Genomic DNA, 21,075 nt, shown 5'->3' with positions numbered 1-21,075 from the left:
GAAGCAGAAAAGTTTATTTGCAGCTGCAAAAAGGTACAGGGAGAATAAAATCTCCAATCCTGCACCCAGAGCAGGAAGTTACACAGGCTTTTATACGTCCTTTTTCCCAGCATACCTATCCAATAGCAAGCTGCCCTAAGTATCCATATAGCCAGCCAATCCAGTTCCCAGCTAGTGCCCTTGTTCTCTGTATCATTTGTTAAACCATACATAAAGCTGCTTTAGTCAGCATTGTTCTTCCATATCTGCCCTGTTTGGCCTTGTTTAGTTTCAGGCAGTCTGACTCTGCAACATATTGTTGCAGATCCTCAGCATAACTGCTGCGAGTGCCTCCAGGCGGGGGGCCAAGGACACTTGGGCCTAGTACACAGAGCTGCTGCGAGTGCTTCCAGGCCGGAGTGGGGGGGGCAAGGACACCTGGGCCTAGTACACAGAGCTGCTGCGAGTGCCTCCAGGCCGGAGTCGGGGGGGCAAGGACACCTGGGCGTAGTGCGAGGGGGCTTCATCGACACTCGTGGTCTTCCATCCCCTCGAGATACCTTGTGGCCATGCCCCAGTGTCCCCACTGAACTCCCACATCTGAACTCCCAGCCAGAGCCCGTACGTGCTCCACCACTAGAGGCCCTGATGCAGCAAGCCACCCCCATACAGCAAAACAAAACGACTTCCCACATGGCATTAGGATGGCAAACGCTAATAGAGAAAGATGAGAACTTGCTATAACAGGGGTTCTCAAACTTCATTGCACCACGACCCCCTTCTGACAACAAAAATTACTACGCGACCCCAGGAGGGAGAACCAAACCCTGAGCCCACCCAAGCCCTAGCTCCCCCGGGCCAGAAGGGGCCAAAGTCAAAACCCAAGGGCTTCAGGCCCAGGCAGGGGGTGGGGGGAGCTGTAACCTGATCCCAGGGCTGAAGCCCAAGTCTCAGCCCTGCTTCCCAGGGCTCAGGCTTGGGCTTCAGCCCTGGGCCCAGGCAAGTCTAACTCCAGCCCTGGTGACCCTATTAAAAAGGGATCCCGACCCACAGTTTGAGAATCGCTGTGCAGTAACATGCACTGATTATTGGTGATACTTGGTTTCCTCACAAAGACATGCACAAGGTTACATGGAACTCATCAGATGGTTAAACCACAAACCAGACTGAGCACATGTCAGGAGACCGGGTTGTAGGTGGTCTGGCATAGTGGTCGGACTGGGAGTCATGCCTAGTGGTGAGTGTCCAAAAGCCAAAAGCAGGGATTGAGATGGGGCCAAAACCAAGAAGCAGATCCAAAGATTAGAACTAGAGTCAGAATCCAAATGCCAGAGCCAAGAATCAAGAAGGGTGACCAGACAGCAAATGTGAACAATTGGGATGGGGGTGGGGTAATAGGAACCTATATAAGAAAAAGACTCCCAGATCAGGACTGTTCCTATCAAATCGGGATATCTGGTCACTCTAGAATCAAGAGAGAGTCGGAGTCAGGAATCAGAGCCAAGGGTCAGAACCGGATCACCGGGGGCAGGGAAGAAGGGAGCAGGGCTGGTTCTGAGGCAGGAGCAAGGCTGGGTGTAGGACAGGATCTGGGCTGAAGCTGTGGAGGAACAGAGCAGAAGCAGGGCTTGGCAAGAGCTGAGCCCAGGGAGGGAGAGAATCACTGAGCACCCAGCGAGCAACTGCTGCTGCTGAGTTTAAGAACCAGACAGCTAACTTCTTCAGCCAATCTGGCAGGGTGGTCCAAGCAGGACAGTGTCGGAGGATGGTGCCGTGGGGAAGGCGAGCAGAGCTTCATCATCATGGGCTTGCTTCTGGATGGCGCCGTGCCTTGTGGTGCCGGAGGTCTATCTTGCCTGGTGGGAAACTGCGGTGCCATCATGGCAATCAAGTCCCTGGCCACCTCAAATGTGTCCAGGATGGAAGGAAGGATGCTCCTCCACCAGGCACTCTCTAGCAGGAGGGTCCAGTGGCACCAGACTTGACGGATCCCTCTGCAGGCCCAAAGTCGACAGTGCTGATCCCTGCGCAGGACGCATACCGCTTATGCTGTCAGACTCAGTGCTCTGACCATGGGTGAGTGCCCTCTATTCGTCTTCTTGTGCTGCTTAGGTGGCATCGGTGAGTGCGAGCCGTAGTTTCTCTAACAGAGGCCAGAGCGCTGCGCACAGAGGTGCTTAATGCCAAGTCCTGCTCGCCCAGAGCCGGCAGGGGACGGAGGGCTGCCTCCATAAGGAGTTCTTTGAGCCTGAAGTTCCTTTCTTTCTTTGTTCTCGGGCGGAGAACTTTGCAGATCTTGAAGCGATCTGTTTGATGTGCCTCCCCCAGACACTTTAGGCAGGAGTCATGGGGGTCGCCCATTGACATGAGCTTGTAGCAGGTCCCGCACGGCTTAAACTCTTGGGATGGAGGCATGTGCCGAACCCCAAGAGGGGAGAGAATTGGGGTTGGGGGAACCCCCCCACACTTCTATCGAACTAATTACTGAAAACTAACACTAACTAATTAACTATTTACAGGTTAACAGAAAGTCCAATCACTGGGGAAACTGCTTGCGGAGGCAAGAGAGACACACAGCTCCAACGACCGTCACAGGCAGGAAGAACGAATTGAAGAGGTGGCAGGTCGGCAGGGACCTATATACACCGCCATGAAGGCGCAGCTCCGGGGGCTCCACAGCTGACCCGACGGGTACTGCTTGGGGAAAAACCTTCCGACGACTGTGCACGCGGCATACGCACACCTACTTGGAATCGACGTGAGCAAGTACTCGAAGAACTTGGCAGATTCCCCCACAATGAAACCCTAATGCAGGGCAGCTTTACCGTTAATCTGTGCGTTAGATTAGGAGTCAGCAAGCACCTGACAGGGCTGTAGCCATGGGTGGGCCTGAGTGGGCTGCGGCCCACCCACTTAGCATCCAGACCCACCCAGATTGGGGCTGGAGCCCCCCGAATCCACATGTTGGGACTCCCAACACTGGGTCAGTGTCCATCCGTGTCCCGCTCCTGCCAGCACCACATGCTGCTGCCCTGGTCTCCAGCCCTGCCCCTGCAAGGTACACCCCCGCCCTCCCCCAGGCAGCCTCATGGTCAGGTGCCTGGTGCCTGGTGCCTTTACTACTGAGCAGTAAAGGACGGCTAGAGATGGCGGGGGAGGCAGGTCTCCCTATCCCCAACCGCCCCATCATTGCCCGCCCAGTTTCCCTGTCCTAGCTACGCCACTGCCTGTAAAGAAGGAAAGGGCTCTCTTCAAATCACCACTCTGCCAGCAAAAATAGCTGAAGACTGGTTCTTATCAGCCTTCCCTTGAAACTTCAGCAAAGCCTTAAATACAGGCCCTGGGAGAATTCGTCTGAGAGGAGATCCCGACAAAGGTGTGGTGAAGTCAAGGGGCAGTCAGTCGTATAGCAGAGGGTGCAGTTTCTCAACCAAGAAACAGGCCTTCTATCCCCAATATTCAGCTAAGCTCTGTTCACGCTACCTCTACCACTACCCGACCGCAGAAAACGTCTCATTGAAAAGCGGCTCTCTGACAAGGCCCCCTTTGTGCACTGGAAAGTGATCTCAGCAGGATTAGAATTAAATCCCATTTCCTTTACCCTTTTTAGGAACACTAGTACAGCTGCTTCAGTCTCCAGAGTGCTTTAGAAGCATTCCCAAGAGTACCGGTGTGAGACAAGTCATCCCATCGTACTCGTGGGGGAAAAGGCGGGCACACACAGCCTGACCCATTTCAGGCAAGTCACTTAATACTGAGAAAACTCTCAGGAGTCCTGCTAGAAGCTGCCGTTATGCAATAATGCTGAATTTACTCCATTTGCTTTTCCATGACAATTGTGTGATGCCACAAACGCAGGATAATGACACCATAGCAGGCTCAAGTTCAAGGAGAGGAAGAACTGGGTTACAGTCTATGCATATATTTTATTCTCATGCAGAGACCCAATAACAACAATTGTATCTAACTCACTGATCCCCACTCCTCCAGCATCTGGACATCCCCTCACAGTCAGACCCCCCTGCTGAGCTCAATCTCCCTGCAACTCAACCCCCTCCCCCCACTGAGCCCCAACTACCTTCACCTGACCCTCATGCAGAATCCCATTACCTTTGCAGAACCCCCAACAAGCTCCTGGGCCCAGATCACCCACTGAGCCGCCAGCTCCCAGATTGCCCCACACAGAACTCCCTCACCCCACAGCTAGATTCGTTCCACACTCGGATCCCACCTTGTGAGCTTCCCTGTCCACACCTGGTGTACCTGGCATGGTGGGGCAGGACTCTGGGGTGTTTCTGGGGCAGACCCGATCCTTGCAGTGTCAGGGTTGGGTGCAGCCTCACCGGTGAGTCCCTGTCCCCTGGGGGCGGGCGTGGGGGGAGGGGGCGGCTGCACAATGATCTCCCACCTCTGTGCAGCCAGTGGCTTGTGCTCTCCAATGCCATTCTGGAGCCTCCACATTTAATTAACAAATAAAATTTGCAGAATTTTAAAATATTGTGCGCAGAATTTTTCATTTTTGGGTGTAGAATGCCCTTAGCAGTACTGGGCGCACACCTACAAGGCAGTACCATGGCTGAAACAGAGCACTCCAACTAAAGGTACTGCAGCCATGATGCAGGTCCACTTCTGCTATTACAGATTCACACGCTGTCAAATTGTTGTGTTCAGCTGTACAACAAAAGGATTTCACCAGAGCTGATGTGATACCTCTACTCATGGTGATTTCCACAGCCACACAGGAGAACAAACCTTGTTTTCTACCCTCCTTCTATATGACTCTAAGTCCCAGTTATCACTAGGCCCCTTCTCTACAAATCCCTTTAAATGTGTGGACATCAAAATGCATACAATTGTTTCAAGAGCTCTAGTTCTCAATTACTGATATAAATTAAGCAACCTCATTTTCCTTTCTACAGTATGCAGAAGATTGTTTCCCCCCACCCCCTTCCAAAACTTAGACATTTATTTCCGAATCAGCATGAATGAGATCTAGCATAAAGCACATTCCCGTTTCTGAGAGCTTGCCTAAATACCCATTTCTGTTCCCACTCTTTTGTCATTGACTTTAATGGAAGTGGATTGAGCCCTAAACTAATAAACTACATTGAATGCTCATCACTAATCTCATAATTTAAAACCAAATTAAGCCCTCCCAACCTGATCACCATTGATTGAGGAAACAATTTAGATGCCAACTTGAAAAATCCCTTTCTAGAATACTAAAGAAAATAAATGCAAAGCCTAACTTTCCAGCTGAACCACTAGGAACTTTTATCCTATAAGGAATATTGATTGTGAGCCAATTTTCAGTCTATTTTGCAAACCATTTTCATGAACTCTAGCCTAACCTACAATGACCAATGTGTTACATATTTAGTGAAGATTAATTGTAAAGAGGTTCCTTGATCAATTTTACACTTATTCCATACAGACATTCAGTTTTAAATAATTTTAGCAGACAACTATATGGGTAAAGCACTATCAAGAAAAAACTTTTTTGAAAAAAAAGTCAGTCTTAATAAAAATGTCAGAACAAGATATCAAAGTGTCAAAACATTTCTAGAGACAAAAATATACCCAGGCCATCTTACAAAACCTCAGACAGCAATACATACGTCAGTCTCTCATAGCTTTACGTGAACAAATATTACAGTCAAATTATATGTCTCCTCCGGGCCCAGGTGAACCAAAATATGCTGTTTACTGTCCAATACCTTCACTTTACATAAGCTCAAGCTTCCAATGAGAAGGTCAATTACTTACTGGGATAATAAATGCCAAGGTTTTGCCTGATCAAGTCTTTGCAGCTCCAAGTACATCTTTACCTTGCAACGACAAGCCTGTGGTCTGCCTCTGTGTCTCAGTAACCATGCGATACTGTGCTTCTTGCAAACCTAGTATTTGGGAGAGAAAAAAAAAGATTCTTACGTTTTGCCTTGGATAATGATACATTTTCCCATAAGGAAAAATACTGCAGGTGGCAACATTATCTTGGAACTCTGATATTTAAAAACAAAACCTCCTGAAACAGCCAATGAAGAAGACTGATGAAAATTGGTCTTTTATTCAAATACTTTCTGAAGAACTGTTGGTGTGCTTACCTTTCAATGTTTTGTTTGACAATGGGAAATCTGAAAATCTTTCCCTTTCATTTGGGCTGATCTGAAACAAAAGGATTTAATCAATGCTAGAATATAAGAATACCATGGGATTGAAATGATATCCTTTTCATTTGCTGGTAACGTTGGTAGAATTTTTAGTGGGTTAATTCTAGGAGTACCCGGCAATCAACCGCAACCAGCTCACTGGAGGTAAAAGGTCTACACTTAGGCATAGTTTGACTTCTACATTTTGGGGGCCAGCTTCAGTCAGGCCAACAGGACTCTGCATGGGGGGAGGGGGGTGCGCAAATTCCACAACTGTCAAGGCCTGCAGTTTGGGGAGGAGGGGCAACCCTCCCACCCCACAAACTACACCCTTGCATCTACATGAGGTTTACCTAACCCTGACAATTTTTCCTAATCTAGACACATTTTAAAATGTGGAAAGTGGAGCAAAAGATGCACTTATCATGGCTCTATTATGTACAGTAGCAGTTCAATCTAAGGTCTTCAGAGACATCCAATTGTAAGGATAATCTAAGATACATAATCAAGGTTTAAGCATTCCATATGCTGCTTGCCAAAAAGCCCAAGCCATGACATGCAATTAAATGCTCATACTAAATAGACGATAAAACAATATCAAACCTAGGAGCAGAATTTCTCTAGATTTTTCTGAAGCTGTCCCACCACTGGGGACTCTCTGCTTCTCTCCCTCCCCCATCCCCAGGGCCCCTGTGCTTCCCCACCCCCACCCCTCGACTGACCTCTTCCTTGCCTGCCCACCCCCAGACACCCTAGTGCAGTGGAGGAAATAGACCGCAGGAGCTGGAGGAGGGCACCTGCATGGCGCAGCAGGTAAGAGCTCCAACTATGTCCCACGAACAGACCTCTGGTATGGAACTCGAGATGGGGGTGCCCCTCCACCCTCCCTAAATGGCAGTCCTGGCCAAGGCTCCCACGGCTTCCCCACAGCTGCTTGTGTCATCCGCACATCTTTGCAGGGCGGGTGCAGCAACAGGGGCAAGAGTCGCACACTGGCTGTATGGAGGTGGGAGATCACCCTGAAGCCCCCCGCCTCCCCTGAGACATGGACTCAGAGGTGAGGCTGCACCCGACCCTGAAACAGTGCCAGGGCTGAGCCTCTCCAGAAACACACAGGGACTCTGCCCATCTGCACTAAGCTGTAATGTATCTATAGCCTGAAAAAGAAAACTCAGAGAGAAGGGAAGAAGCAGCTGATAGGGATGGGAGAGAATGGGGATGGACGGATGGAGAGAATGGTATTGGTTCCCTCTAACTAGACAGCAGGGATGGGTTTGTGTCTTGGAGAGAAGACGGTTTCCATTCTTCTCAGCAGACTGGGAAATCATCATATTAAAGAGGCACTTTGTAGCCAAGTCTAACGGAAAAATGCGTGAGTCTCAAATAACATTCAGGGACAATACCTGAGCAGGAAGCCCTTCTCCTCCACCAGTAGTGAAGTAAAAGGGGTGGGATTTGGCGTTCCCACCATAACACAGCCCTTGGACTCCACTGAGTAGGAAAGGAATTATTTGAAGCAAACTCTGGTTAGTAGGTTTAGTCCTCTGGTTATTAGGTGTGTGGTTGTGACTATTGATAACACTTTATGATCATCTGGTGCCTTTTATCCAGAAGGATTTCAGTGCTTTACACATGGTATTATTTTATCCTTTGCTGAATTGCAGCCAGCCCTTGGATGGAACATGTCCGTCAACCTTCACTACATGTGGGATGAAGCGCAGAGTAATCTATCTATTTGAGACTGCTGTGTGGGCATGAGTGTATGCTTTCCTCGATTAGGCTTGTTTCACTCTTGTGAGCAAAACCCATAATTGGTGGTGTATTCTTGTATTGGGTTTTGTCACGTTTGCGATGGAGCACGCTATGAGACTGAGTACAGCAGTGATAAACTTTCTGTTATTACTAGGGCCCTACCAAATTCACAGTTCATTCTGGTCAATTTCACAGCCCTAGGATTTGAAAATAAGACAATTTCACATTTTCGGAAGTTTACCCCTGAAATTTCAGGCTGTTGTAATTGTGGGGGCCCCAACCCAAAAGGGGATGGGGGAGTGTTGCAAGGCTGCTCTAGGGGCATTGCAGGATTGACACCCTCACTTCTGTGCTGCCTTCAGCAGGGATGGAGACCCCCTGCATCCAGACCTACCCCCACAGAGCCCCCCCTGCGTCTGGATCTGTGCTGAGTTCCTCCTCCCTGCATCCAGACCCATGCCTTGACTAGCCCCCTGCACCTGGACCATTCCAAATGCGCCCCCCATCCCACTGAACCCCCCAGCACCTGGACCCCCATGCTGAGTCCTCAGCCCCCAGCCTCCCCTGCTGACCCCCAACCACCTTCATCTGGACCCCCTGCACAGTCCCATTCCCCCTGCACCCAGAACCCTCACTTCTGAGTCCCGGCCTGCGACCAACACGCGCAAACTAGGGCCCACGGGACCGGCCTGTCCGGCCCGCCTGAGCTCCCAGCCAAGGAGGCGAGCCCCGGCCCCTCCCCCGACCGTCCTCCCCCCATCTCCACCCCATCCAATGCCCCCGGCTCCCTGACTCTCTCCGCAAACCCCTGCCCCTCATCCAATCCCGCCCCCCACTTGCTGGAGCCGGTCCCGCCGCTGCAACGCTCCGGGGAAGGGGCCGGGGTTTGCTCCCTGGCCGGGAACTCAGGCGGCCGGACAGGACGTGGGCAAACGACGTCTGGCCCGCAGGACCGTCCTGTCCAATCCCCAGCCCCTCCCCCGCTGCCTCCCCTCCCCCAGGGTATGGATACGGGACAGGGAGTGGGGGGTGTTGGGGTCCCGGGGGCAGTTAGGGTGCGGAGGTCTCCAAAGGGGGCGGTCAGGGGACAGGGAGCAGGGGGTTGGATGGGATGGGAATTCTGAGGGGGACAGTTGGGGGGCAGGAAGTGGGAGGGGGTGGATAGGGGTGGGGTCCATGCTATTTGGGGAGGCCCAGCCTTCCCTACCCGGCCCTCCATACCGTTTTACAACCCCATGTGGCCCTCGGGCCAAGAAGTTTGCCCACCCCTGCCTTAGTGACACAGTGGGCCTGGCTCATGGCTCTGAGAGTGAATGCGCAGCCTGGCCAGTTGGAAACTGGTCCATGAGATCTCTGTACTTCTCTGAGCCATGTGGCTCCTGATCATCGTCAGCTCTCAGACACGCCAGCATGACCCCCGGTTCTGAGCCCTGTAGGCCGAGGAGAGCGCTAAGCCCCTGCTGTGCCCTGTGATTCTGCTGCAGAGAACGACAACCTCCGGCCTTCTCAGTGCGGCTCTCCCCTCTCCTGCCTGGGACCTGACCCATAAAGCATGCTTCCCCGGATTTGTATTAGGCGTGTTTTGTAGACTGTGAAACTGAGGCACAGAGAGGCCAAATGACTCTCCCAAAGTCACAGAGGGAGTTGGTGGCAGAGCTGAGCATGAAAACCTGGAGTCCTGGTCCCCTGCCCACCAGGGGAGATGGTGCTCCACAACCCCTGGTGTCTTATCTGGTTTGACCTACATGGTTCCAGTGAAGGCCAGGCTGTTCATCTGCCTTTGTACGGGCAATGTGCATGAAAGGCCAAGATTCCCTGAGCCTGGGAGGTGCAGCTGTTACCCTGAGTAATAGTGGGGCAGAAGGGGATTGAAGGCCAGAGCCTGAGAGGTGAGAGTCGAGAGGCTGCTCCCCTGTGTCCACTGCTAACTCTCCCCCTTGAGCATCTTGCTTTGGGCCAGGTCTGGCAGAGCTGCACCCAGTAGCGGGTTTGCGGTGGCCATGGCATCTCCGATGAAAGGCCGAGTATTAATAACAGGTGCCCACCATACCGGCGAGCTGCCTGACTGCCAGCGTCACACCAGTGCTGCTGCCGAGCTCTGCTGTGGGTCCAGGGCCAGGAAACGTACTCGGGAACGGGCATTCATGCAGCCCGCGGAGCTAACCTAGGGGCGGCTGTGTGTGAGGAGCCCAGCTTGGCTGTGCCAGGCCCCCTGTGTCCTAGTGCATGGGCAGCAATGCGGACGCACTGACGGCCAGGCGAGAGCAGAGCCTGGGTATTCGGGCTGCTGCTCACAGCTGGTGTGGACACGCTGCCTCCTTTGCTATGCGAGAGACATGCCTGGCACTTCCCATGCCAGACGCCCTGCGCAGCTCTCAGCAGGAGCCCGGCCTTTACACCCTGCTGCAGCTGCATTGCCTGCTCCTGATGCTGCTGGAAGGGCAGATGCTGGTTCCTGATGGGGAGCATCCGGCAGTGCCCGTTCTGCTGTGGCCAGTCACCAGGGCAAAGTGTACTTGGCAACGAATTGAAAAGAGAAAATGGCAGAATGAATGCCAAGCCGGATACCAGTGCTTCTGGGAATGCCAGCCTGGGCCCCCAACTCCAGCTAAGGAGGGTGGCAGATCTCCTGCCTTCAGAAGCCTGTCTGTGGCCAACTCCCCCTTCTGTCTGAACAGCGGCATGCAATGCTGTCAGCCCCTCTGGGGGTGCAGTCAGCGTCCATCTCACAGTTGTCTTGTGGCTGATCTGCCCAGTGTGGGGGCTGCTTTATTGGGGCGTTGAGTTCCCTCCTTTGCCCGGCACCAGCTCTCACTAAGGCTGTTGGCCTTCTGGAGCATCCTCCTTTGCATCTAGCTTGCAGCCGAAGGCACAAACCTTGTGCACAGGAGCAAGTTGACACCTCACTGCCTCCCACCAGGCATTGCCATCCTGTGCAGGGGTGAGGTCACTCCCTGAGCAGTTCTCCTCACAGGTCGCTGCTCCCCTCTTGGAGTCTCTTTTTTGCATTGCCCTTCTCAGCTAATGTGTTGTGTGTGGACACAGCCCCTAATGTGAACAAAGACCTGGACCCTGCAGCTCCAGGCCAGGCCATGATTGAAGAGATGCCATCAGTGAGGGGCTCACACCAGCTGCTGGGCAAGAGGGACCCTGGCTTTGATTCCACCTGGCAGTTCCTGTGGTCCTAGACAGCAGCAGGTTCAGGAGAGTGGGTGTTCTGCACTTGTTAGACTCTGCACTGAGCTCTGGGAGCGGGCGGGGAGAGTGGGGGGCTATGTCTACACTGCAGTGAAACCCACAGCTGGCCTGGGTCAGCTGACTTGGGCTGAGGGGCTATAAAACTGCTGGCTGGGGGACCTGTGCTCTGCTTCCCTGCAGAGAGGTGGGGGAAATCTCCTCCTCGGTTGCTAGGTGTGACTGCCCTGGCTTTTGGGGCTCCCCTTGTCTTTTCAGATCCTCCACTGACATGGGTCAGTTTCAACCAGTCCTTAATGACCCATTCATTCAACTTCAGACAGTGTGACCCAACACCTCTTAAGAACAGCCATACAGGGTCGGACCAAAGGTCCATCCAACCCGTATCCTGTCTTCCAGCAGTGCCGAGGTGCTGGAACCAGGAGTGCTGGGGGTGTGGCAGAACCCTCTGGCTTGAAATGGTTTCCCTCATATAGTGCATTTAGTTTTGTTCAGTGGCTTTGAGCACCTCCACTATAAAAATGATGCCAATGCCCCTACAGCAGTGGCCGGTGCCAGACACTTCAGAGAGAATGACCAGAAGAAGGCAATTTCGAGTGATCCGTCCCCATCATCCCGTCCCAGGTTCTGGCGTTCGGTGGTTTAGGGACACCCAGAGCATGGGGTTGCATCCCTGACCACCTTTATTCATTCATCACACAAATAGGGGGATAACTACCAAGGTAGCCCAGGAGGGGTGGTGGAGGAGAGAAGCACCAGGAGGGGTGGTGGAGGAGGGAAGGACAAGGCTACACAGCACTTTAAAAGTTTAAAACTTTAAAACCTATTGAATGCCAGCCTTCTGTTGCTTGGGCAATCCTCTGGGGTGGAGTGGCTGGGTGGCCGGAGGCCCCCCCACTGCGTTCTTGGGCGTCTGGGTAAGGAGGCTATGGAACTTGGGGAGGAGGGCGGTTGGTTACGCAGGGGCTGTAGCAGCGGTCTGTGCTCCTTCTGCCTTTCCTGCTGCTCAACCATACGCTGGAGCATATTGGTTTGATCCTCCAGCAGCCTCAGCATTGAATCCTGCCTCCTCTCATGACGCTGCCGCCACCTTTCAGCTTCAGCCCTCTCCTTACTCTCTTCAGCCCGCCACTTACTCCTCCCGGTCATACTGTGCTTTTCTGCACTCTGACATTGTCTGCCTCTACGCATTCGTCCGTGCTCTGTCAGTGTGGGAGGATAGCATGAGCTCAGAGAACATTTCATCACGAGTGTGTTTTTTTCGCCTTCTAATCTTCACTAGCATCTGGGAAGCAGAAGATCCTGTGATCCTTGAAACACATGCAGCTGGTGGAGAAAAAAAAAGAGACAGCGGTATTTAAAAAGACACATTTTCTAGAACAATGGCTACACTCTTTCATGGTAAACCTTGCTGTTAACTTTACATACACAGCACATGTGCTTTCGTTCCAAGGTCGCATTTTGCCTCCCCCACCACATGGCTAGACCCTCCCCCCTCCCCGTGGCTAACAGCGGGGAACATTTCTATTCAGCCACAGGCAAACAGCCCAGCAGGAACGGGCACCTCTGAATGTCCCCTTAAGAAAAGCACCCTATTTCAACCAGGTGACCATGAATGATATCACTTTCCTGAGGATAACACAGAGAGATAAAGAACGGATGATGTTTGAATGCCAGCAAACATACACTGCAATGCTTTGTTCTACAATGATTCCTGAGTATGTGCTACTGGCCTGGTGTGGTAAAGTGTCCTACCATGGTGGACAGAATAAGGCTGCCCTCCCCAGAAACCTTTTGCAAAGGCTTTGGGAGTACATCCAGGAGAGCCGCAAATGCCAGGGCAAATTAATCATTACACATGCTTGCTTTTAAACCATGTATGCTATTTTAAAAGGTACACTCATCAGAGGTCTCTTCTCCACCTGGCGGGTCTGGGAGGCAGCCTTGGGTGGGTTCGGGGGGTACTGGCTCCAGGTCCAGGGTGAGAAACAGTTCCTGGCTGTCGGGAAAACCGGTTTCTCCATTTGCTTGCTGTGAGTTATCTACAACTTCATCATCATCATCTTCCTCATCCCCAAAACCTGCTTCTGTGTTGCCTCCATCTCCACTGAAGGAGTCAAACAACACGGCTGGGGTAGTGGTGGCTGAACCCCCTAAAATGGCATGCAGCTCATCATAAAGTGGCATGTTTGGGGCTCTGACCCGGAGCGGCCGTTTGCCTCTCTGGTTTTCTGGTAGGCTTGCCTCAGCTCCTTAAGTTTCAAGCGGCACTGCTTCGGGTCCCTGTTATGGCCTCTGTCCTTCATGCCCTGGGAGATTTTGACAAAAGTTTTGGCATTTCGAAAACTGGAATGGAGTTCTGATAGCACGGATTCCTCTCCCCATACAGAGATCAGATCAGGTACCTCCCGTTCGGTCCATGCTGGAGCTCTTTTGCGATTCTGGGACTCCATCGTGGTCACCTCTGCTGATGAGCTCTGGCCAGCGTGGCAAGCTGCAGGTGACCATGCAAACAGGAAATTGAAATTCAAAAGTTTGTGGGTCTTTTCCTGTCTACCTGGCCAGTGCATCTGAGTTGAGAGTGCTGTCCAGAGCAGTCACAATGGAGCACTCTGGGATAGCTCCCGGAGGCCAATACCGTCTGATTGCGTCCATAGTACCCCAAATTCGACCCAGCAAGGCCAATTTAAGTGCTAATCCCCTTTTCGGGGGTGGAGTACGGAAATCGATTTTAAGAGCCCTTTAAGTCAAAAAAAAGGGCTTCATCGTGTGGACGGGTGCAGGGTTAAATCAATTTAATGCTGCTAAGTTTGACCTCAACTCCTAGTGTGGACCAGGGCCTAGTGTGGTTGCAGTTCTGCATCTTTATACTTGTGGAGCTTATTCCGCTTCTCCTATAGGAATAGCGATCCCAGGACTAGCACTCCTATACCAGCATAACTGCCTCAACACGAGGGTGCCTCACTTTAACTGTACTGGTCTAGCCAGTGGCTCAACCCTTCTATTTGATGCCTGGGCTTCTGACTCTGAAAACATGGTCGTCATCTTCTGTAACCTTGACATAACTCAAGCATAGCATGTGACATTACAGCAGGAGCTGCTGTTTATAAATGTAGTACCTTCCCCGCCAGTACTGTTGTCATTCCTGACTCACTCTCTCTCTCTCTCTCTCTCTCTCTCTCTCTCTCTCTCTCTCTCTCTCTCTCTCTCTTTTCAGGCTCTCTGTGAGGCTCTTGCTATGGGAAGGAGCAGCCTGGAGAAGAGCTGAAGCTTTTAAACTTCGTCAATATTTTTAAACTTGTAGATTCCCTACCATTGGGGTGTTGGGGTGTCCAGGTGGAAGGGGTGTCAGGGTGGAAGGACTGTCTAGCCTGTGTTATACAGGAAGTCAGACTTGATGGTCCAATGTCCCATTAAATTCTGCGAAATTATGTAACTGGAAAATGGCCCTTCCTGAGACCCTGCACTGGCCTCACCCGGCATCTCGCCAAGCCCAGACCGGCTGTATGTTCGCAGGCACGTTTCTTCCAAACCAGAAGTGGGAAACGTGATAGGCTGTGAGGCCAAGGCCAAGGGAACCATCGAGAGCTCAGCAGGGCTGGACGATCCTCAGGGCTTCGGGAAGAGAGGAAGGAGCAAACCCCTCCCTTATTAGGGAAAATGGGGGCCAGTGAAACATGCCCAGGGCTAGGGAATATAAACGGCAACTCAGGAAAGGTAAGGACACCGTGAGGCAGGGTCTGATCCTGTGCAGGGAAGAGCCCTGCTCGAAGAACACAGCCTGTCTCGGTGAGTAGAGCAGTGCCATCAGCCTGTCCTGCAGTCAGGCAGTGCCCAGCCTCCAGATATGAGCTACAGACAACTCAGAGTCCTGGCAGCAAAGCTGAGAGAGAGCATCTCTTTCAACCCCTGTCCTGCGCTGCTCTCCAGATCCCCTCAGACACTGACGTTCCTCCTCTCCCATCTCAGCCAAATCCCAGGGGAATCTGTGCTTGGGGCCAGGCTGGGACAGAATCTGTCCTGCAGCTTTTGAGTCATGGGCACAAATCCACTTTCTGCTTAAAAAAGAATTCCAACTTTTCAGTGGCTGGGGCTGAGTCCCAAAGAGCTGAGCAGAAGGGCTGTGAGTTGCAGACAGGTGGAGATGCTGAAGGGCTGCGAGCCCCAGACCCGGCGCAGACTCTGAAGGGCTGCGAGCCCTGGGCCCAGCCTAGAGGCTGAAGGGCTGCGTGTCCCGGGCCCAGCCTAGAGGCTGAAGGGCTGTGAGCCCCGGACCTGGTGCAGCTGTTGAAGGGCTGTGATCCTCGGGCCTGTTGCAGCCAGACATCCTGGGCCCTTTCCAGTGTATCAGCTGGGGGAGAGAAGAGGGGGTGCCACCTCAGTTTGGAAGGGAATTTGTTATTCAAAAGTATCTGCTCAAGATGAAGCAGTCATTGGATTAGGGTTGTTGGCTTGAGCTGCACAGCCTCAATTCTCCCTTCCTTTTTCCATCATCCCCAGGGCTACTGGCTCCGGCGTTGTCTCAAAATTAGGCAAATCATAGATTCACAGATTCCAGTGACAGAAGGGATCATGTAGTCTGGTCTTCTGGATAGCACAGGCCAGAGAGCTTCCCAAAAATAATCCCTCGAGCAGATCTTGTCGGAAAACACCCAATCTGGATTTTAAAATGGTCAGTGATGGAGAATCCTTGGTAAATTTACAATCCTTGGTAAATTATTCCAATGGTTAATTACCCTCACTGTCAATCATTTACACCTTTTTTCCAGTCTGAATTTGTTTAGCTTCAACTTCCATGTTACACCAATCGCCGGTAGATTGAAGAGCCCATTATTAAATATTTGTTTCCCATGTAGGTACTTGGAGACTGTAATCAAATCACCCCTTAACCTTCTCTTTGTTAAGATAAATAGATTGAGCTCCTTGCCTGTATCACTATAAGTCATGTTTTCCAGTCCTTTAATCATGCTTGTGGCTCTTTTCTGAACCCTCCAATTTATAAACATCCTTTTTGAATTGTGGATACCACAACTGGACACAGTAGGGATCACACTGGTGCCACTACTGAGGTACAGTAACCTCTTTACTCCTACTCGAGATTCCCCTATTTAGGCATCCCAGGATCACTCTAGCTATTTTGGTCACTGTATCCAACTGGGAGCTCATGTTCAGCTACTTATTCACTTCTACCCCCAAATCTTTTTCATAGTCACTGCTTCCCAGGATAGAGTCCCCCATCCTCTAACTAAGGCTTACAGGTTTTGTTCCTGCATGTATATGTTTACATTAGCCATATTAAAATTAGGGCTGTCAAGCAATTAAAAAAAATAATTGCGATTAACTGCGCGATTCAAAAAATGAACCGTGCGATTCAAAAAAGAATTACGCGATTAATTGTGCTGTTAAACAACAATAGAATACCATTTCTTTTAAATATTTTTGGATGTTTACTACATTTTCAAATCTATTAATTTCAATTACAACACAGAATAAAGAGTGTACAGTGCTCACTGTATATTTATTTTTGATTACAAATAATTGCACTGTAAAAAACAAAAAAACCCTATTTTTCAATTCACCTCATACAAGTACTGTAGTGCAGTCTCTTTACCATGAAAGTTGAGCTTACAAATGTAGCATTATATATATATAAACTGCGTTCAAAAATAAAACAATGTAAAACTTTAGAGCTTACAAGTCCACTTGTGGTTTGGGTTCTGTAGTTTCTGTATCAGAGTGTTGCTCTTTTAAGGCTTCTAAAAGCATGCTCCATACCTTGTCCCTCTCAGATTTTGGAAGGCACTTCAGAATTTTAAACCTTGGGTCGAGTGCTGTAGCTATTTTTAGAAATCTCACATCGGTACCTTCTTTGCGTTTTGTCAAATCTGCAGTGAAATCTTAAAACGAACATGTGCTGGGTCATCATCCGAGACTGCTATAACATGAAATATGTGCAGAATGTGGGTAAAACAGAGTAGGAAACACAATTCTCCCCCCAAGGAGTCCAGTCACAAATGTAATTGATGCATTATTTTTTTAATGAGCGTCATCAGCATGGAAGCATGTCCTCTGGAATGGTGGCTGAAGCATGAAGGGGAATATGAATGTTTAGCATATTTAGCATGTAAATACCTTGCAACGCTGGCTACAAAAGTTCCATGCCTTCTCACTTTCAGGTGACATTGTAAATAAGAAGCAGGCAGCAGTATCTCCCCTCAATGTAAACAAACTTGTTTGTCTGAGCGATTGGCAGAATAAGAAGTAGGTTAGGTAACCAAAAAAAAATCTGCATTTGTAAGTTAGACTTCGAGGTCTAGTGGGTATGAGTGGGGGCGCTGGGGGTGGGAGTCAGCACTCCTGGGTTCTATTCCTGGATCTGTGAGGGAGGGTTGTCTACTGTTTAGATCAGGAGATGGAGAGTCAGGACTCCTCCTGGCTTTGCAGCTGACTCCTTGTGTGACTGAGGGCAATTCCCCACACCCCCGCGTGCCTCAGTCATACGGGGATAATGACACCGACTCAGCTCCTGGGGGTTGGGGCTGGATTCATTCCAGTCTATACAGCACCTCTGAGGGAGGTGCTAGGAAAGGGCAGGACATAAGTAACCAACAGACACTAATGGGATGCACCATGTGATTCTCTTTCTGTCCCTAGCGCATGTGACTGTGGACCCCAACACAGCCAATGCCTACCTGCTCCTGTCCCGGGATCAGCGGAGCGTGAGGGTGGGCAACAAGAGGCGGGACGTCCCCAGTAACCCCAAGCGGTTTGACACGTGCACCTGCATCCTGGGCCGGCAGCGGTTCACAGCTGGGATGCACTACTGGGAGGTGGAAGTGGGGGATAAGCCATGTTGGACACTGGGGGTCTGTGAGGAGTGTGTGAGCAGGCAGGGAATATTCACGCCCTCACCAGCGACTGGTTTTGGGACGGTGTGGCTGCACAATGGGGATGAGTATGCAGCGCTCACTTCCCCCCTGCCCGAGCTTATGCTGAGAGTGAAGCCTCGGCAGATTGGCATCCTTCTGGACTTTGAGGCCGGAGAGGTGTTCTTCTACAACGTGACTGGCAACTGTCACATCTACACCTTCAGTGGCATCTTCTTGGAGCCCCTGCGGCCATACTTCTACCGGGGGTGCGGGCAGGCAGCCTGAATGATGCCCCTCTGACCCTCCCACAGGGAACACAGCAGCCATGAGCCAGTCACAGCCGCCTTGGCACCTTGGGCTTTCAGGACTTACCAATGAAAGGCTTTCTTAACAACACATAATTCACCAGCGGAACTTACTGCCACAGGATATTGAGGGGGCCAAATGTCTAGTGGGATTCAAAAAAGGATGAGACATATATATGGATGATCCAAATATCACCAGCTAGAGAGGGCAGGAGACATCAGGACTATAAAACCATCTCCACAGGGCAGGAGCCAGCCACTGACGACAGGGGGGCACATTCCCCAAAGAGAAGGTTATTCCATAATTACACACTGCAGGGTCTCTGGTACCTTTCTTGAGGCCTCTGACTATGGAGACAGGATACCTGGCTTTTGGGCGCTGCAGTGAGCTATCACAGCAAATCCTGTGCTCTCTGGGTGCTGTTAGAGCAAGAAATTGGTCACTGAAGCTGATAATCAGCCACAGAGCAGGAGCACTGACCCACGATAAATGCCCCCACACTGCTAGACCTTCCTGCACAGCCCCAGTAGGGGAGTCTCCATCCAGCATTGCCATTCCCCAGCACTGGAATGCAGAGTCAGCAGCATCTGCAGGGAGGCCCAGGGAGCAGGAGGGGATGGGTGAGAGGACCTGAGGGCCTTGCTCAGTTTGCAAAGCATCCAGCTGCATCATCTTTTCGTAGGTGGTGTGGCTGGTGGAGACCTTGGGTCTCTGGCATGTCATGCTCCTGGCCTAGCCTCTTGCTTCAAGGTAGAGCATCGCTGCCTGTGTCCTGTAACCTCCAGCAGCCAAGCTCCTTGGGGCAGCCATGGAAACATTGCCTTTGGCTACCCTTGTTTTAAAGGGCTCGGGACACGAGGATGGAGTCGCGTGTCTGTAAAGGGCGGGGCCTGCCACCACGAGCGAGCCAGGTCCAATCGGCAATTCGCCTCTGACCTATTCCCCCTTCTAGTGAAATACCGAAGCCTTCCTTCCGCTGGATGCTTCTGAGCCCAGCCCAGCCCATGGGCCAGAGCTGTCCACAGCCCTGTGCGTGTGCTGTCCCTGGTCTCACCGACGGTGTGCGTCAGCACGCAAACCCAGTGCAGACTGCAAAGCCTGTTGGCCCATCAACCTCACCTCTCTAGGTCATTTTCTCCCACCAATAAACAATGCACTACAATAGCCTTGTATAAGCTGGCAAAGCATCCCTTGTGATCTGAGAGCTGCTCACCCCCACCTTCTGGGGGAAGGGGAAGAGCTAGGAGATCCAGTCCAGCTGGAGCCGTGGTGCTCTCAGGACTCAGCACTCTCATGGGCCCTTCCTGTTGCATGTGTGATTCAGGGACTACTATGACTGTCTGAGGGAGCTGCCCATTCCCTAGCCCTGTGTGCACCTCTCTGTGATGGGACTTCACCCCAAGAAGCCAATGTGCTGCATGCAGCTAAATAGTCCAGCCCCGCTCCAGCCCCAGTAATGAAGGCAGAGTGAGAGGAATTTCACACACAGAGAACCCCCTAGACTGTTCCGAAGCTAGGCAGAGAGGGTGGGACAAGGGGGTCTCTGAGGCCCTCAGGCTGGGCCTAGCTCACTGCCATGCCCCTCTCAAGGAGTGGTTTTGTCTTCTTGACATATATTCACCCTAACCCAAATCATGACAGGTTTCAGAGTAGCAGCCGTGTTAGTCTGTATTCGCAAAAAGAAAAGGCGTACTTATGGCACCTTAGAGACTAACCAATTTATTTGAGCGTAAGCATCCGATGACGTGAGCTTTAGCTTATGCTCAAATAAATTGGTTAGTCTCTAAGGTGCCACAAGTCCTCTTTTTCCTAACCCAAATGTATCCCATTGGCTACAGGGAGTTCCAAGCTAGGACAAGTTCACCTTGATGTCTTTCTCCAGCAGGCGGATGGTTGCAGAATCTCTCCTGGGTTGCAGAATTGCTCCTAGCCAGGGCTGGCTTTGATGCAGCAGCCTGGGGACGGTGCCCCATCCTAGCTGGGCAGGGCTCATGCCCTCCTGGCCTGGCCAATCCCATCGGGCTCCCCTTGAATATGTCCAGGACGCGATGGCTGCAGCCCTGCAGCCGCTGTACAGCCATGGGCACAGTAGGCCTGTGTGTGGGTGTTCGTCTGGCTCCAGGGCTGGGGAGGGAGGAGGAGACCAGGGAAAGAGCAGCAGCAAGCCATTCGCTGAGTAGACAGGACTGGGCTGGCAGCTCCAGGTGCATTCCCAGCTCCGCGGAGAGGGACGTCAAGGCTGGCTGGACTGATCCCTAGATCTAGATCCCTAGAGGGCAGGTGCGTGCAGGGGTCTGGACACAGAGAATGGCCGACACCCTGTTTCCTGGCAACTGATGGCCTGGGCCCTTCCCCCCTGCAAGGTGAGACCTAAGGGTTGGAGAACAAAGGAATCAGGTGCCCTCCTGGCCGGGGAAAGGGACAAAGCCCAGAGGAGGAGGGGCTGGAGGGAGTTTCAGTTTGGGGCTGGCTGGGACATGGAGAGAAGGGCAGACGTGGTTGTCTGGCTCATTGCCCCCCAAAATGGACCCAGCTGAAGGGTCCGGTTCTCGACACCTAAAAGCTCTGTATTAGACCATGTTCCTGTCGTCTAATAAACCTTCTGTTTTACTGCAGGAAGCAGCGCGGGGTGAGGGATGTGCTGGCCATGGCTTCCTGCAGCCCCCATTGGCCTGCAGTGGGGAACTGCGGCCAGTGGGATCCGCGATCGGCCAAAGCTGTGGACGCGACAGGTAAACAAACTGGCCTGGCCCGCCAGGGGGCTTACCCTGGGGGGCTGCATGCTAAACGTTGCCGACCCCGGTGCTACAGCAATCTCCCGTACA

General features: G+C 51.7%; 1 protein-coding gene across 1 annotated transcript in view; it reads left to right on the top strand.

Moving 5' to 3' along the window:
• LOC140900690 (E3 ubiquitin-protein ligase TRIM58) overlaps nt 1-18,229 on the top strand; it is a 496,272-nt gene extending 478,043 nt beyond the window's left edge. The window contains exon 6 of the mRNA XM_078849696.1: nt 17,730-18,229. Within this exon, the coding sequence (XP_078705822.1) occupies nt 17,730-18,229 (500 nt within the window). The remainder of the gene's footprint in view (nt 1-17,729) is intronic.
• The last annotated feature ends 2,846 nt before the right edge of the window (nt 18,230-21,075 follow it).

Source organism: Lepidochelys kempii, chromosome 20 (genome assembly GCF_965140285.1).
Source record: "Lepidochelys kempii isolate rLepKem1 chromosome 20, rLepKem1.hap1, whole genome shotgun sequence".
NCBI classification, from domain to species: Eukaryota; Metazoa; Chordata; order Testudines; family Cheloniidae; genus Lepidochelys; species Lepidochelys kempii.
This window is presented reverse-complemented; position numbering and strand designations above follow the sequence as displayed.